At 35.2% G+C, this 18138-nt stretch overlaps 1 protein-coding gene across 11 annotated transcripts in view; it reads right to left on the reverse strand.

Annotated features, from left to right (window-relative positions):
- GOLGB1 (golgin B1) overlaps window positions 1-18138 on the reverse strand; it is a 90369-nt gene that overhangs the window by 46309 nt on the left and 25922 nt on the right. For 8 of the 11 annotated variants that reach the window (XM_042903420.1, XM_042903414.1, XM_042903416.1 and 5 more), the window contains 6 exons: window positions 17418-17546; window positions 14683-14799; window positions 11962-12084; window positions 10746-10859; window positions 8335-8737; window positions 6231-6322 (listed from right to left, as the gene is read on the reverse strand). In XM_042903420.1, coding sequence (XP_042759354.1) covers window positions 6231-6322; window positions 8335-8737; window positions 10746-10859; window positions 11962-12084; window positions 14683-14799; window positions 17418-17546 — 978 coding nt within the window. The remainder of the gene's footprint in view (window positions 1-6230; window positions 6323-8334; window positions 8738-10745; window positions 10860-11961; window positions 12085-14682; window positions 14800-17417; window positions 17547-18138) is intronic. The other 3 variants (XM_042903419.1, XM_042903418.1, XM_042903421.1) reach the window with 3 other exon arrangements.

Here is an 18138-nt window from a genome sequence, read left to right on the forward strand (position 1 = left end):
TAGTTGTCTGTCATTTTATACAGGTTTTTCTTCGCCAAGGGGATTTTCTATACAATTCTTCATAAAAGTGTAGGATTTTTAAGCCTTGATAGTCTTTACAGCCTACTCAGCCCCAAATCTTCACTTAATGTTTAAAGAAATGGCAAGAGATGAGTTTAAGGATTCTATGACTTATTCTAAGGGAAGTTCCCGGTTTGCATTACAAGGAGCAAGTAAAACACTGACAGAAAAGCCTCAGAATGAGATCTTGAAAAACAAGGAAACAGACTTTGGGGCAAACACACCTGCCAGAGTGTGAGAGGGAAATCAATGAAAGAAGAAAAAATGAATTATCAAATCCCAAATAAGAAAAAACGGTACAGCTAAATCCAATCGTATCAATAATTACATTAAATGGACACTAAACACTCTAATTATAAAGTAGAGATTATGAGAAGAAATAAAAGAGCATAACCAAACTTTATGCTGCTTTTAAGACATTCACTTTTTTTTTTTTTGAAATTTATTGTCAAATTGGTTTCCATACAACACCCAGTGCTCATCCCAAAAGGTGCCCTCCTCAATACCCATCACCCACCCCCCATCAACCCTCAGTTTGTTCTCAGTTTTTAAGAGTCTCTTATGCTCTGGCTCTCTCCCACTCTAACCTCTTTTTTTTTTTTTTTTTTTTACTTCCCCTCCCCCATGGGTTTCTGTTAAGTTTCTTAGGATCCACATAAGAGTGAAAACATATGATATCTGTCTTTCTCTGTATGGCTTATTTCACTTAGCATAACACTCTCCAGTTCCATCCATGTTGCTACAAAGGGCCATATTTCATTCTTTCTCATTGCCACGTAGTACTCCATTGTGTATATAAACCACAATTTCTTTATCCATGCATCAGTTGACAGACATTTAGGCTCTTTCCATAATTTGGCTATTGTTGAGAGTGCTGCTATAAACATTGGGGTACAAGTGCCCCTATGCATCAGTACGCCTGTATCCCTTGGGTAAATTCCTAGCAGTGCTACTGCTGGGTCATAGGGTAGGTAAGACATTCACTTTAAAGAAAGAGTAACTTGAAAGTAAAAGAATAGAAAAGAATGTACTATACAAACAGTAAACATCAGAAGACTAGAGTTCTTTCATTAATATCAGATAAAAAAAGAACTTCAAGTAAGGAAATGTTACTAGAGATAGAGTAACATTTTATAAATGAAATAAGGAACATTTCCTCAGAAGACATAAAATCATAAATGTAAAGGTAATTAATAATAGAAATTCAAATTACGAAGAAAAAAATGACAATTAAAAGGAAAAATAGACAATTCCAGAATCCAATAACTACAGAATATACATCCTTTACAAGTGCACAAGGTATGATCACCAAGAAAGACCACAGGCTGTATCATAAAACAAGTCTCTAAAAAATGTCAAAGGATTTTAAATCATATACAGCATATTATCTGATCACAATGAAATCCAATTACAAATCAATAATAATAAAATATCTAGAAATAAAACCAAATTTCTAGATATTAAACAACACACTTCTAAATAATCCACAAAGAAGAAATCGCAAGGAAAATGAACAATAAAAAATATATCAAACTATGGACTTTGAGAGAATTGTGTAACTTTAAATGAAAAATGCTTATATGAGGGAAAAAAACTTAAACCTTTGATATAAAGTTCTACCTTGAGAGGTTAGCAAAAGAACAACAAAGTAAAACCAATTAGTAGAAAGAAATACCAGAAAGCAACAATCAATGAAAGTGAAAACAGACCAGTAACAGAGAAAATCAACAAAGCCAAAGCTAGTTCTTTGAAAAGATTTAAAAAAAATAAGAAGTGGAATAATTGCTAGTAACACTGCTCAGGAAAACAAAGCATAAATTGAGGGAATTTTGATCAAAGGATACACACTTGCAGTGAGAAGATGAACAAATTCTGTCCTGGAGAGCCAATTTACAGCACTGTAATACACAGTTAATGATACTGTATCACATACTTGAAAGTTGCTGAGAGACTAGATCTTCAATATTCTCACCACAAAACAGAAGTGATAATTATGTGACGTGATGGAGGTGTTAGCTAAGGCTAAGGTAATCATACTGTAAAATATAAATGAATCAAATCAATACTTTGTACACCTCAAACTTATACAATGATGTATCAATTATATCTCAGTTTTTAAAAACAATAGGGACTGGGGTGAGGGTGAGTGCCACTAAAAAGCTATGGGCATTAAAAGGATAAAGAGGGAATATTATAACCAACAATATGACAAAAACTAAACATCTTCAATGAAATGGGCACAATCTCAACAACAATAACAAAAAAACCCAAACTGACATAAGATGAAAAAAATCTTATTAGCATTATACCTGTAAAAGAAATTCAATTTCTTTCTTTCTTTTACAATTTTAGATTCAGACGGTCTCACTGTTGAATTCTTTCAGACATTTAATACCAATCTTAAACTCTCAGAAAATAAAAAGGAACACTTTCAAGCTTGTCTTATGAGGCCAGCACAATCTTAATATCAAAATCTGACAAAGATATTATAAAACAAAGAGAAAATTATAGACTGATATCCTTCATGAATATGGATACCAAATCCTTCACAAAATAGTGGCAAATCAAATTCAGTAATGTATTAAAGGGATAATACTTCATGACCAAGTGGGATTTATCCCAACAACACAAGGTTGGTTTAATATTAAAATACTGTACCACATTAACAGAATATAAAAGAAAATCCATATGTGCATTTAGAAAAATGCAGAAAAAGCATTTGACAAAATTCAATGCCAATTCTCAGAAAACTAGAAATAGAGGGGAATGTCCTCAATCCAGTAAAGGACATTTATTGAAAACCTAAAGTTAATGGTAAGCATAGCTAATGGTAAAATATGGAACATTTTCCCATAAGATCAGGAACAATGCAAGAATCTCACCACTTTATGAAATAGTGTAATGAAAATGAAGGTCCTAGCTATTGCATAAAAAAAAGAAAGACATAAAGATTAGAAAGAAGTAAAAGTCATCTTTATTTGGAGATGACATGACGGTTTACTTAGAAAATCCAAGGAATCTATAAAAAGAGACTAGAACTAATAAAATGAATATTTGTCAAGTTCAGATAATATAAAGTTACTAAGCAAAATTCAATCGTACATTTACATATTAGCAGCAAACAGCTGGAAACTGAAATTAGAATAATTCCATCTACAATAGCATCAACAGGCATTAACTACTTTGGAATAAACTTTTAAATGTGCACAGCCCCTCCAATGAAAACTATAAAACATCATGAAGGAAATTAAAGAAGATAAAAATAAGTGGGAAAATATACTACATTTGCTCATGGATTGATAAGTTCAGTAGTGTTAAGATGTCAATTCTCCCTAAATTGATCTATAGATTCAACACAGTGCCAACTCAAAATCCCACCGAGCTTTCTTTCGTTTTTTTTTTTTTTTTAATACAATTTGAGAACACAGACTATATACTTTCTGTGGATATGTACCTGTAATAAAGCGATCTTGAATAGAAGAACAAAATCAAAAGACTTATACTACTTGACTTCAAGACTAACTACACTCTACAGTAGTAAAGACAGTGTGTTACTGGCCTAAGGACTGACAAATAGATCAAGACAACAGAATACTAAGTTCAGAAATGGACCTAGTAATCATTTGATTTTCAACAAATATACCAAAGAAATCCAATGAGGAAAGTAAAGTCTTTTCAAGAAATAGTGCTGAAACAACTGGACATCTATATGGGGGAAAAAAATAAGCCTTGACCCTTACCTTACACTACACACAAAAATTCTGAGGTTCAGAGACTTAACTGGGAAGGCTAAAACCGTAAAGCTTGTGGAAGAAAACAAGACAAAAACTTCATGACTTGGCATTAAGCAAAGGTTTCATAGTTAGGGCACAGAAAATTATAACAATAAAAAAAAATTGATAAATAACAGGTTTCATCAAAATTATAAAATGTCTACTAGTTAAAAGACATGAAGAATATGAGTAGGAGGCAAGCCACTGTGTGGGAGAAAATAGTCACGAAACAGATTTGAAAATAAATTGGCATTCAGAATATATAAAGAATCCCTACTACTTGATAATAAAAAGACAAAGAACTTCAATTTTTAAATGGGGGAATAACTTGAAAAGACACTTGATCAAAATAAGATATATAAAGCCAGGAATCTCAAGAAAAAATGTTCAATATCATTTTTCATCAAGGAAATGCAAATTAAAACCAAGCACCCATTAAAATGGCTAACATTTTTTAAATTGACAATATCAAATCTTGGAAAAGATGTGGGACAACTAGAACTCTCATATATTTTAGATGGCAATGTAAAATAATACAACCACTTTGGGAAATGATTCGGCAGTTTCTTATAAAGCTAAATACATACGCTATGGCCCAGCAATTCCTCAACTAGTATTTACTGAAGATAAATGAAAACGTATGTCCTCACAAATACCTGTACAAGAATGTTTATAGCAGCTTAATTCATAATGGCCAAAGCCCAGGAAATCATCAACAGGAAATTACAGCACAGTCATGCAAAAGGAAAATGCAATATATTCACAAAATTAAGTACTTCTCAGCAATATAAAAAGTACAGTATGATATATGCAGCAATATGGATGAATCTCAAAACAGGCTGAGTGTAAGAAACTTACACAAAAGAGCACATATATTTACATGACTCTGGAAAACAGGCAAAATTAATCTGTGGTGAAAAAACAGAACATTGGTCATCTCTAGAAGGTTAGGATGTGATTGGCTTCAAAAAGGTATGAGAATACTTCGTGGGCAGATAGTGATATATCTTGATAGGGATTTGGGGTAACAGTAGTGTATGCATTTGACAAAACTCAATGAATGGTACATTTAATATTTATACATTTCATGTTTCTAAATCTTACTTCAAAAGAAAAAAACTATAAATAAATATTAAAATCTAGTCAATGATATGCATGTTGGAATATTTAGAGAAAAATGTATCTACAACTTCCTGTGAAATACATAAAAAATTAAGATGAAGTAGTGGATGGATAAATGGATAGATGTTTTATAAAGCAAATACAGTAAGATGTTTTGTTTTGTTTTGTTTTGCTTGTTTTTTAGTAAAATGTTGATAGAACCCAGATAGTGGATATAGAGGTATTCACTATCATATTCTTTAAATTTTTTGAAATTATTGAAAAATGTCTTTAAACATTAGAGGGAAAAGTTGTGATTTTGAGAACAGAAGAGATTGGAAAGCTAGATGCTAGAAGCCAGGAAACAAAAATTTTTATCAGTGTACAGTACTGCCCAGGGACCATGGAACTCTTGCTGGTCAATATGTTTGTCAGTTTGGAAGGGTATAGCTTATAATGGAGATGAATGAATCCAGTTATCCCAGCTTGGCACTAGCCAATTAAGAGCATCAAACTAACTATCCTTGTTCTGATAATCATGCTCCATAACAGCCTTATGATGATTACAATCTAGCTTCTCACAGAGATTTTTACAGAAGGAAAAGAGAATATATGGGCCAATCAACAGCTAATTGGCAATTAAAGTTTCTACTGTTACTTAATGAGAGCATTATGATTTCTATAATAGACTTAAACATCTGGTTAGATGAAATTGTGTACATTAAAGCTGATCAAATCTCAGTCTACCAAAAACAAAATTGACTTCTCAGCTGATAAAAGGGATTATAAAATCAAAAATAATGATTTATTTCCAAATCAGAATTCTAAGACCTTAGAATCAGAAAGGCTCCTGAGATCATGGTACTTATTATCTATTATTTCCTCATTAATCACTGTTCAGACATAAATTAATGGCTTTCATGATTCCTTTCAAATGAAATCACCTCCAAAAAAGCATTTTATCAGGGCGCCTGGGTGGCTCAGTTGGTTAAGTGTCTGACTCTTGGTTTCAGCTCAGGTCATGATCTCACAATTTCTTGAGTTTGAGCCCCATATCGGCCTCTGCACTGACAGTGTGGAGCTTGCTTGGGATTCTCCCTTTCTCTCTGCTCTTCCCCTGCTCACACCCTCTCTGTCTCTCTCAAAATAAATAAATAATTTTTTTTAAAAAAGCATCTTATCAGGCAGAAGAGACAGAAAGTTTATACTACTTTCTGGAATAAATTCTCATTAGAGCACTCAAGTATAGATATAGCAAAGACAGATCATATTCGTAAGAAGTAAACATTTAATTACCTGTGTATCCTCAGTATAAACATCTGGGAGAGAAGTCTGAGACGCTGCTTCTTGTTGTTGCAAGGCTGGTCTGCTTAGCAATTTGACTTGCTCTAAGGAAAGGAAAATAAGTAAATAAAAATGATTTCTGATGCAAGTCTGAAACTTGGTAAATTGTTATCTTCTAGAGATATACCACATGCTGCTTACTCCAGTTATCTTTTTTTAAATATTTTTTTTAATGTTTATTTACTTCTGAGACAGACAGAGCATGAGTGGGGGAGGGGCAGAGATAGAGGGAGACACAGAATCCAAAGCAGGCTCCAGGCTCAGAGCTGTCAGCACAGAGCCCAACACGGGGCTCAAAGTCACAGACCATGAGATCATGACCTGAGCCGAAGTCAGTCACTCAACCGACTGAGCCACCCAGGCACCCCTTACTCCAGTTATCTTAATTAAAATTATGCCAATGTCATGTTTTAACTGTTCACATGCTCTGAAGGACCAAAAGGCATCTCCATAAACCACTTCCTTAAAAGGTAAAATAAAACAGGATTAGAATTTTTTACAAAGTCATTTTTCCTTAACCCCTTGCAAATGCCTTTAGTATTTTTAAATTTTATTTTCTTCACTCTACACTGAATCATTATGAATCCCACCAAGATAATATGGCACAACTCTGCACATAAATATGGTCCAGTTAAGAGGACAGTGTGCTCATGTAACACACTGTTCCCATGTAATGCCTCTCAAGGCTTTCTGGTTAATGTTCAACTCCTCAATACAGATCTTCAGCTTAAGTTTTTCTAAAATCTTTCCTTCAAATGTATGCCAATCTCTTCAAATTAAATTAGAAGCATATATTACTTTAATAATAAAACTTTTTTAAAAAGTAAGTTTTCATTAGGCCTTCTTAAAGGATAAAGATTTTCCTTAAAAAGAACTTTTTACCTTTAAGAAAAGCATTCAGATCCATCTTTAGAAGTAAGGATGATTCCACACCATTCAGTTTCCCTACCTATGTACCTAGATCTAGCCTGAGTTTCCCAAAAATTAATTCAAATCCTACTCATTTATTGGGTAAAAATAACAACACAAGAAACAACAGGTGTCAATGAGGATGTGGAGAAAGGGGAATCCTCTTACACTGTTGGTGGGAATGCAAACTGGTGCAGCCACTCTGGAAAATAGTATGGAGGTTCCTCAAAGAGTTAAAAATAGAACTACCCTATGATCGAGCAGTTGCACTACTAGGTATTTACCCAAAGGATACAAAAATCGTATTCGAAGGGATTCATGCACCCCAGTGTTTATAGCAACATTATCAACAACAGCCAAACTATGGAAAGAGCCCAAATGTCCATCGACTGATGAATGGATAAAGAAGATGTGGCATATAGACACAATGGAATATTATTCAGCCATCAAAAAGAACAAAATCTTGCCATTTGCAACAATGTGGACGGAACTAGAGTGTATTATGCTAGTGAAATAAGTCAGTCAGAGAAAGACAAATACCATCTGATTTCACACATATGTGGAATTTAAGAAACAAAACAGATGAACATATGGGGGGTGGCATGGAGAGAGGGAAACAAACTAAAAGAGACTCTTTAAAGACAGAGAACAAACTGATGGTTATCAGAGGGAGGTAGATGGGAGATGGACTAGATGGGTAATAGGTATAAGGAGGGCACTTATGATGAGCACTGGATGTTGTATGTAAGTGATGAATCACTGAATTCTACTCTTGAAACCAATATTGCACTGTATGTTAACTAAAATTTAAAGAAAAATTTGAAGAAAACAAAAAACAAATCCTACTCATTTCAGTTACTGAAACTTTCAGATCACAGTCATGTTTCACATAGCATTCTTTTTAATACACGACACATCATTATCAATAGTTTTTATTTCTGTAATGATAATTATAATATTAAGCCAGATTATAACTTCAGCCAGAGATAGGAAAAATGACAAAGAGTTCAGAAGAGAGGTCTTTCGTAATTCTGCTAATGATTCAATTGCTTTGAGCAAATGATGTCATTAACATATCCCTGAAATTCTGAAGTAGGAGACACTCAGGTGCTAACCAAGTAGACTTGAAAAGCAACCAAATACTGACCTTCCAGTTGTTGAATAGCCTGGGCTGAATGAACTGCCTGTTCACTCTTATCTTGGAGAAGCTTTGAATTTTCCTCCTTTAGAGCATTACAGGCAGAATGTAGCTCTTGCTCAGTCTTCTGAAGACTCGAAATGTGAGAGATCTTCTCTTCCATTTCTGCTTTGTGCTTCTGCTCTAAAGCATTGTACCGGGACTGTAGTTCAGCCTGGGCTTGACCTGCTTGCTCAAGCTGCTCCAGAAGATGATGCATTTCTTCCTGCAGGTTATGGAAAGATAATTTTCTCTCTGTCACCTCAAGTTGCATCTTTTCCATTAGAATCTTGGACTCCTGTCTTTCTGTTTCCACAGTGTTCCTTAAAGTATTATGCTCAGCTTCCATCTGCTGTAACTGCTGAGAGAGAATCTAAGAAAAAAAGACAAAGCTTCATGAGCTATAAATTCATTCTTTCATTTCAATAAGCATAGTTAAGTACCTGTTCTAGGTGAAGCATGGGGCTAGAGACCCAGGACCAAACCTAAAATTGCATAAGACCCTGTATTTGCTCCTTGATACTTTTAACAGTTTCTATTCATACATACTTATTTGTGCGTCATCTTTTATTTTCTGTCTCTCCCGTTACGAAATAAGTTCAATAAGTGAAGGGACTTTGTTTTATCATCACTGTTCTCTAGCACCAAGCATAGTGCATGTCACAATGAGTACCTGGTACTCAATAAATATTGAATAACGAATGAATGAATGAATGTCGTTCCTGCCCTCATGGAACTCAGAGTTCAGTGGGAGTCACATTTAACCAGATAATTATAATTCAAAAGTGATAGAGGCCATGAGAGAGATACTTAGGTATTAACAGGAGCAGAGAAAAAGGGAAATTTGCCGAAAGTCACATAGTTGTAACTATTTGTATAGTAACTATCTAGTAAGAGGCACAACTGAGATTTGAACCTAACTGCCTGAAGACAGTGAGAGGAGCCTCGGGATCAGGATATAGGTTTTATTAGGATGGGAGATCTGGGATGTTTCTATGCAAGACGTCCTTCTCAAGAAGAGTTGAAAATTAAGAAGAAAGAAGATGATTGACTTTCTCCAGCAGCACACAGCACCCAGATGAATAAGCAGAGAATCTGGACTATAGCACTGATTCTACGTTAGGATTTGGCTACCTGAATGTGATAAGACAAGGACATAGGGAACCTAAGGTCTGATAAAAGAGTATTCCAAATGGTCAGACATGGGTCAACAGCAGATGGGGAAAGGAGAGAGGCCAAGAAAGAACTAACATACCAGAGGAACAAAGTGAAAGGACCAAAGGATCTCAATGAGAATAAAGGTCAAGACAGCCTGAGAAAGGGAATGACAGGATGGGTTACAGCCTGGGATGGGATACTTGAGCTTAAGATTTTAGAACATCTTTGTCTGATCACTTTAGATTCAGGGAATACTGCATGGTGGGATTATTTCAAGCCAACAGAAAATCAACAAAAACAAACAAGGGATAGTAAAAATCAGGCACAAGAACCATTCGAGATACCAAAGGAGCAAACTAACAGAAAGGAAACTCACTAGAAGACAGTATGACATTCTAGAGAAACTAGGCTTCATGAGCTATAAATTCATTCTTTCATTTCAATAAGCATAGTGAATTCAATAAGCATAGGTGAAGCATGGGGCTAGAGACCCAGGACCAAACCTAAAATTGCATAAGACCTAAAAGCACAAAGGAAAAAGCAAGAATAAAAGATACAAATAAAAGCAAGAATAAAAGATACAAAAGGTAAGCTCATCGTTATATCACCACCATGTAAGCACAGGGTATTTGTTGAAAGAATGAATAAATGGCACCTATTCTCAGAAGGCTTACGATGTTATGGAATGCCTGGGTGGCTCAGTTGGTTAAGCGTCTGACTCTTGATTTTGGCTCAGATCATGCTGTCACGATTCATGACATAGAGTCCCAAGCTGGGCTCCCCATTGACAGCACAAAGCCTGCTTGGGATTCTCTCTCTCTCCCTTTCTCTCTGCCCCTCCTCCACTCCTCCATGTGTACATGCTCTCTCTCTCTCTCTCTCTCTCTCTCAAAAATAAACGAGAGGCGCTCGGGTGGTGGCTTAGCCAGTTGAGTGTCTTACTTTGGCTCAGGTCATGATCTTGCGGTCTATGAGATCAAGTCCTGCGTTGGGCTCTGTGCTGACAGTTCTGAGCCTGGAGTCTGCTTTGGATTCTGTGTCTCTATCTCTCTTTGCCCTCCCCCATTTTCTCTCTTTCTCAAAAATAAATAAACATTAAAAAAAATTATAAATAAATAAACTTTAAAAAGAAGGCTTATGATGTTATATGTGCTGCCTGGGAAACTAAAGTGGAAATGAATACTCCACTCCTAAGACAGGCAGTAAAGATCACGAGGCAGTACCTGGTTTTTCTCTTCGGCAGTAGTCAGCTCCTGTTGTAGCAAGTCCACCACCTGAGCACGGCCCAATAAGGCTTCCTCATGCTCTTCAAGCTTCCTCTGCAGCACCCTTAATTTCTGAGAAGGAAATGTTTTAGATACAATGTGCTAAACCAATGAGCACCATTATCTGCTTACCTTTCGAAATATTATGTAGATTTGTGTACTTCTGTTTTTTGGATGTTGAGATGACAGATTAAAGAGTGGGACACCAGCATGCCATGCTCCCCCTCCAGCACAAAAAAGAATCTCCGAAATTGCCTTCTCCAGTACACTGACAACAACCAAACTGAGATACAAGCAAGCCCCTGAATTAGGGAGGCTTTTTAGTAATTAGAGAAAATAAAACATCCACTTCTAAAATTATATAGTCAATGTCCTACTCCTATGTAACATAAGTACATGTATATCTCACTCACCAAAGAGAACATTCTCTGCAGGCAAGAACCATTTCTCTTCTAGCTTCATGCACAGGACATGCACTCGATACACATTTGTTGGATAAATAAATCAATGATACATGTATATATTAATATACTACTTCAAAGAGTGCTATATTCTGAAACTTTATTTAGTGGTGTATTCTGAAGGATTACTTAGAACGTGGAAGAAGTTTTCACTCAAAAACAATTAAATGCATCAACCATGAAATACCACTGGAGCACTTTTAGTTACCAGACTGCACTACACACTAAATAAAAACAAATACCTTCAAGTTAGTAGATGATAAACTTAAAAACAATGAAGCCAATTTCCAAAATATACCCAATGAATTTTTTTAGAATAATTGATTTAATAAGAGACTTTATGACTTCAAAATCACTCCTTTACATCTTTATAATTTTTTGAAAGTTTAAAACTGGCTTCATTGATTTGAAGCTTTGGATCAGGTCTTTAATGCAGCTACAATTGGCAAACTGAAGAGAAACCAATTTCTGACTACCACATACATTTGCCAATTAAATTTAGCTTTTGAGTACCAACAACCTGGTTAGAGGCATAAAAGGCAAGGTAAGGACAAGAAAAAATAAATAATTAATATGCAACAGAAGACAAGATCACCAAAAAGAAGCCAATTAAGGAGCACACTAAGACCAAGTAGAGAGCAGTATGCAAAGGTAGAAAATTTAATTAAAAGTTAACCAAATGACAGTCATTCTACTAAGTTTTAGCAACACACCTGTTGCATCTCTGTTTCCACATCTGCCTGGGTTACTAACTGAAGAAGCTCATCTTCATGAAGACGAACTTGTGTTTCAAAGCGGGCATCTTTCTCTCGGACCACCTGCTGCATGGAACTCAACTAAAGACACACACCAGAGAAACTATACACGTTACACTCCCCGAATATAGCACAAACAAAACTCACACACTATTCTCCAAAGATAGACACTGAGAACTGATAGACAATAGAGTTTTTAAATTAAATTTTTAATGTCAAGGATGAGAATGCGAAAGAGAGACAGGCCTGACAATAACTTCCAATGTAAGAGAAATCCTCTTATCAAATTCAGAAATCAGCCTAAATACAAATTGCGATTAACAATTGTATTTGCATGGCTACTAAAATGTTTAAATATACAAGAAGTATAATTTTTAAAAGTTCTGCAGAGATTAGAATATTAAACCTACAAAGTGAAATTAGGTTTCTGTTAAGTCCTAGGCACATCAATATCACACTCAGGCTCAAAAACTTTCAGTGAAAAATCTCATGCCCTATTAAGTCAAACTTCAAACTAATGGATCTTTTATTCAAAATTCTCTACAACTGGAATAAATCCCATTTGATCATGGTGAATGATTTTTTAAATGTATTGGTTGGATTCAGTTTGCTAGTATTTTATTGAGAATTTTTGCATCCATGTTCATCAGGAATATCAACTTGTCTTATCTTCAAAGAACTGCTTTTACCAAAGACCTTGGTATATTTCTAAACTCTTACCACCTCTTCCTGACGCCACTATTTTCAGGTGTCATTACTTGCAGGCTTCTAGATCACCCTTATTTGTAAATGGCTCTTAACAGAATAAAATGGAAATAAATAGACTGTGAGCTGTTTAACATCAGTGTTTTTGTTTTGTTCTGTTCTGCAGTTATGTGTGTGTGCACGTGCACATGTGTGTCTGCATACGAATGCCTACTTACTCATTTCTTTAAGATCTGTAGTGTGTGTGTGTGTGTGTGTGTGTGTGTGTGTGTGTGTGCGCGCGCGCGCGCACGTGCACATGTGTTGTCTGCATATGAATGCCTACTTATTCATTTCCTTAAGATCTGTAGTTGAGTATGCTGACCTCATCTTAGCTTGCCCAGTCTGTATTGGTCCTTCAACCACTGCTAATTTTTTCAATTTATGACATCTTGAATTATCTCAGCTCTCCTTCTGGGTAGGAAAAAAATCTTTGTAATTTTTTTATCTTAATTCTGACATTACTATGAATCTGGAATCCTGTGTTGCAAGTGTATAGGCATTGGAGTCCTTCATTACCAAATGCATCTATGTATCCTTTCCTATAAATGTACCATATTCCTTTTTAATCTCTGTGACTTTGCTCAGACCATTCCTCACAAATGGAATACTTTCCCCCATCTTGTCGAGATTAATATCTATCCATCACAGTTTTGCCTAATTTTTCCATGTACCTTCCTTGGATATCACACTCATGGTAACCTCTTTCATCTCTCAAAATACTTTCCATTTGTGTTGACGCTTGCTATTCACTCATTCTGAATGGTTTGCATTATGATGGATCTGTTAATAATATATTTATATTCTTGGCTTTCCATGTTTTATGCCACTCAGTAAAATACATATTTTGTATTTCTTTATGCTACATTATATATAGTGCTTCTGCCTACAACGGACACAATAAAAGCTAATAGTTTTGTAAAAGTAAGGATTTCGGGATATACAATATTAACTGTATATATAGCAGCAGACCATCCATGGACAGAAAACACCGTTAATACAATAATTTATCAAAAAATTAAACACCCAATGGAAAAAATTAACTATTATGCAAAGATACTTCAAGGGAAAAAACAAATTCACGAGTCAAAAGCATTCTCAAGGGAAAAATATAGGGTTGGTTGGTCAAGCTGGAAATTTAGAAAAACAGCCAGAGAGAAGGAGTTGAGGATGCCAGTCCAAACAGTCTGGTCCTGGTAGCAGAAATAAATATGAAGAATGTCAAATACTAGTGCCTTTTAACATTGAATCATGTAACCTATACCACTTTCTCATCATATACTAAGAAACCTTCTGATTATAATTTAACTTCTCAGTAAGATTTTACTATAGGGAAAGAAGGGACCTAATCATTTGTATTTCTTTTTGTTTACCTTACCAGTCCCCTCCAAACAACACAAGCCAAATCATAAAAGACTGAATTTCTGTGTGCTATTAAAACCAAATTACAGGACTGTAGAACTTAGAAACAGCCATCAATTAGGTTATGGCAAATTTATCAACACTTTTATTGTAACACTTTTATAGTAACACTTCTATTTTCTTCTACTACCATACCCTTCTCATTTCTACTGTAACATTCTAGTTACTATACTTTTATATACTAAGGTTTTAAAAAGTGTTTGAATTGGGGCACCTGGGTGGCTCAGTTGGTCGGGTGTCTGACTTTTGATTTTGGCTCAGATCATGATCTCATGGTTCATCAGTTTGAGTCCCATGTTGGGCTCTGTGTTGACAGTACAGAGCCTGCTTGAGATTCTTTCTCTTTCCCTCTCTCCCTCTCTCCCTGGACCCCCACACCCCTGCTTGCACTCTTTCTCTCAAAAGAAATAAACTAAAAAAAAAAAAAAAGTGTCTGAATTGGCTTGTCATGAATAACCCATTAGACTTTCATGATTCTTTATTCTAACCATTATGAGGTACCTTCCCCCCTACCTGAGCAGCTTGTTCTGCCTGTGTCTGGCTGAGCTGGGCTTTCAGACTGCTAATGAGTTCTTCCTTCTCTTGGAGCTGTTGCTTCATAATTAAAAATTCTTCCACCTCTGTTGAGCGCTTATCAAATGGAAGACACAGAAGGAAAAAAATATTTAAACAAAAGAATTAGCACTCTTTATTCTTTGATCTCGCCGTCTCATTTGCCCCAATACCTACCAATATCCTTCTAATTTCCTCTTAACACAAAAGTGAACTACATGTGCATAGTGGTTTTTAAAAAGTAATTATCAGAATTATTTGTCAGAGGAAAATAGAAGCGACAGCAGCAATTTTTCAACTTCTCTGAATCCTCACATTGAAACAGACAGCACAACTAAACAGTAAAACCAAAAACCCATAGATAATATTCACAATGAAATTAGGAAGGTAGTCCCACAAACTCCAAAATACAAGCAGGCAGAGCAAACCACCAAAAGGCACAAGACCTGCATGGTATTAAGAGCCTACACAAAGGAAGAAGGCAGCAACAGAGCAACAGTAATGGCCTTGAGAACAGGAAAATCCCCAAATAGCCAACAAGTTCTTACTGGAAAGCACAGTTGGCCAATCTAAGAACAGCAGCTTAAATTGGCAGGGCTTTTCCATTCTCCAATACTGGGTAAATGCAAGGGATCCACAGGAAAAAGGACTAAAAGGCTAGATCAGCCTAGCCCCTCTGAATTCTCAAAACTGACTCATCAGGGCTGCCTTCCAAGATTCAGGGCTGCCTTCCAAGACACAGACCGGAAATAAGAAAAAACTTCTAGGAGTGAAATAAAAATTACGCAGAATAGAGATAACAGAAACAGAAGAAAAAGGTCTATACACATGTTGTATAATTCATTATCAACTAGCCACATGTGACTACAGAAGGCCTGAAATATGCCTAATGCAAATGAGGAGTTTAATTATAAATATAATTTAATTTTAATTAAAGTACAAATTATTTCCCATTAAATTCAACTATATTTCATTTGATTGCATCATGTCATATACTCTTGAATTGTTAAACAAGTAAGACAAGTAAGAAGTGTGCATGCTATTCCTAGTATTACAATAAATACATCATGTAGTCAGTGTCAGTGGATTCACTCAGTTTGAATGATTTTTTCCTACATACTCATGTAACACTGCAATGTGTTTATCTGAATCCTTTATGCAGACAACATGAGTCACAGTTGATACCTATGCAGATCATACAAAAAATGATGTTCAGCCCTCAGTTCAGTTATTGGAAAGTGTTTAAGTATGTCTGGAACAACTTAAAATGAATCTACTTTTTCAATTGGAAATTTTATGAAATCTACACAGAGGTGAAGTATTTCTAATGAGAATTTAATAACCCAAATTGAGACATAATATAAAAATACACACCAAATTTCAGACAGTGAAAAAAAAGAAAAAGTAACATACACAAAAATAATTATATTAATTTCAAAAGTATATTTTGAATATATTGGACTAAATGAAAAATATTTTTGAAATTAATTTTCCTTCCTGTTCTTTATCTTTTGTAATATAGCCACTACAAAATTTTTAAAATTATGCATGTGGTTTACATTATATTACTATTGAATCCAGCTGCCAGATCTTTGGACAGACACACACACACACACACACACACACACAAAAGAGAGAGAGAGAGAGAGAGAGAGAGAGAGAGAGAAGTCTCTTAAGTAAATAAAGTTCTCCTGAACGAAGCCTCTCTCCAAAAGTTTAGAAAAATTAACTGCACACAAAAATAAGGAACATAAAAGGATCAAGGTTAAATTTCATACAAAGTTATTATTAGAAAAAAGACTAAGGAGCAGAATAATATTCTTAAAGGTCATAATAACAGAACTGAGACATGTTAAAAATAAAATAAAATAAAAAACCAAACCCGCCATCTATTTAAAAAGGTGTTAAAAAATAAAGAAAATTATATAAAACACAGAAGAACAACATAAATCAAAATTAGAAATTTCAGAAAAAGAAATCTAAACAAGAAATAACACAAAAGTAAACAAACACAAAACAGAATGCCTTAAGTAAAGTAAGAAAAAAAAAGAAAGTTACAGTGAAGAAAGAAAGAAAAAGGAACTAAGAGTGACAAATACTAAAGATAATCAAAGAAGGAACATACAGATAATAGAAGTTCTTAAAGAAGAAAACATACCAAATATTACAAGCTATATAATTCAAGAAAACTCTTCTGAAATAAAAATATGTGAAACCATATATTAAAAAAGCATAATAGGGGGCGTCTGGGTGGCTCAGTTGGTTGAGCATCAGACTTCGGCTCAGGTCATGATCTCGCGGTCTGTGAGTTCAAGCCCCGCGTAGGGCTCTGTGCTACAGCTCAGAGCCTGGAGCCTGCTTCGGATTCTGTCTCCCCCTCTCTCTCCCCCTCCCCCACTCGTGCTCTATCTCTCTCTCTCTCTCTGTCAAGGGTGAATAAATATTAAAAAAAAATTTTAAAAAAAGCATAATAGGAATCCACAAATATCAACCACAAATGGCAAACACCGATTACTAGACTTAGGCAGGAAGGAAGGGAAGTTGGTGAGGGAAGGAAAGGGAAGAAGAAAGAAAATTGACAGATACATAGGTAAACATCTGTTGGGTATCTAGAAAAATGTATTTATGGTATAATAATCCATTGGGCCTTAGTGATTCATTAACCTAATGATTATGAGGTGACTAAACACCCCTACCTGTGTAGTTTGCTCTGCCTGTGCCTGGGTAAGTTGGGCTTGCAAACAGCTAATTAGTTCTTCCTTCTCCTGGAGTTTATGTTTTATCTTTTCTACTTCCATCTCTTCCTCTGTAGAACTCTTATCATGCTGAAAATACAGGAGATAAAGTTATTTATTTAAAATAATTACAACTAATACATATGTGATCTTTTGTTCTAACTTGCCCTATATAACTATTTGATTATAGTTTCATAAATGGGAGCAAGAAATAACACCTGACCTATCAACCAGGAAGGAATCTTAGAGTTTTCCCATTTTAGTATGGCCAGGTAGCTCCTTGCTAGACTCATCCTCCATCAGATAACAGCTATCAACTCTGAACAATACAGGAAAACAGCTACTTGAAAATGCTAGAGGGCAACCAAAAGCAGGAAGACACTGGAAGGGAGTCAATACTTGGAAGAAATTACACTGAGTTTCCCATTTTTATGGTTTTTTTGTCTGAGGACAAAACCAGTCAGCACCACACAGGACTAAAACTTAATAGAAAATTCACAGTCTCACTGCCTTGAAAAACCAGAGGACAGAATTTAGGAAAACACAGGTGCTGTTAAGTGAGGGGCAAAACATCATACAAGACCCAGTAAAGGGAAATCCAAATCTTTCAAGTCTATTTTTTCCCCCGAAAAGCTCTTCCTTATATTAAACCAGACTCTCCCTCCCTACTGAATTCACCACC

Source organism: Panthera leo, chromosome C2, assembly GCF_018350215.1.
Source record: "Panthera leo isolate Ple1 chromosome C2, P.leo_Ple1_pat1.1, whole genome shotgun sequence".
NCBI classification, from domain to species: domain Eukaryota; kingdom Metazoa; phylum Chordata; class Mammalia; order Carnivora; family Felidae; genus Panthera; species Panthera leo.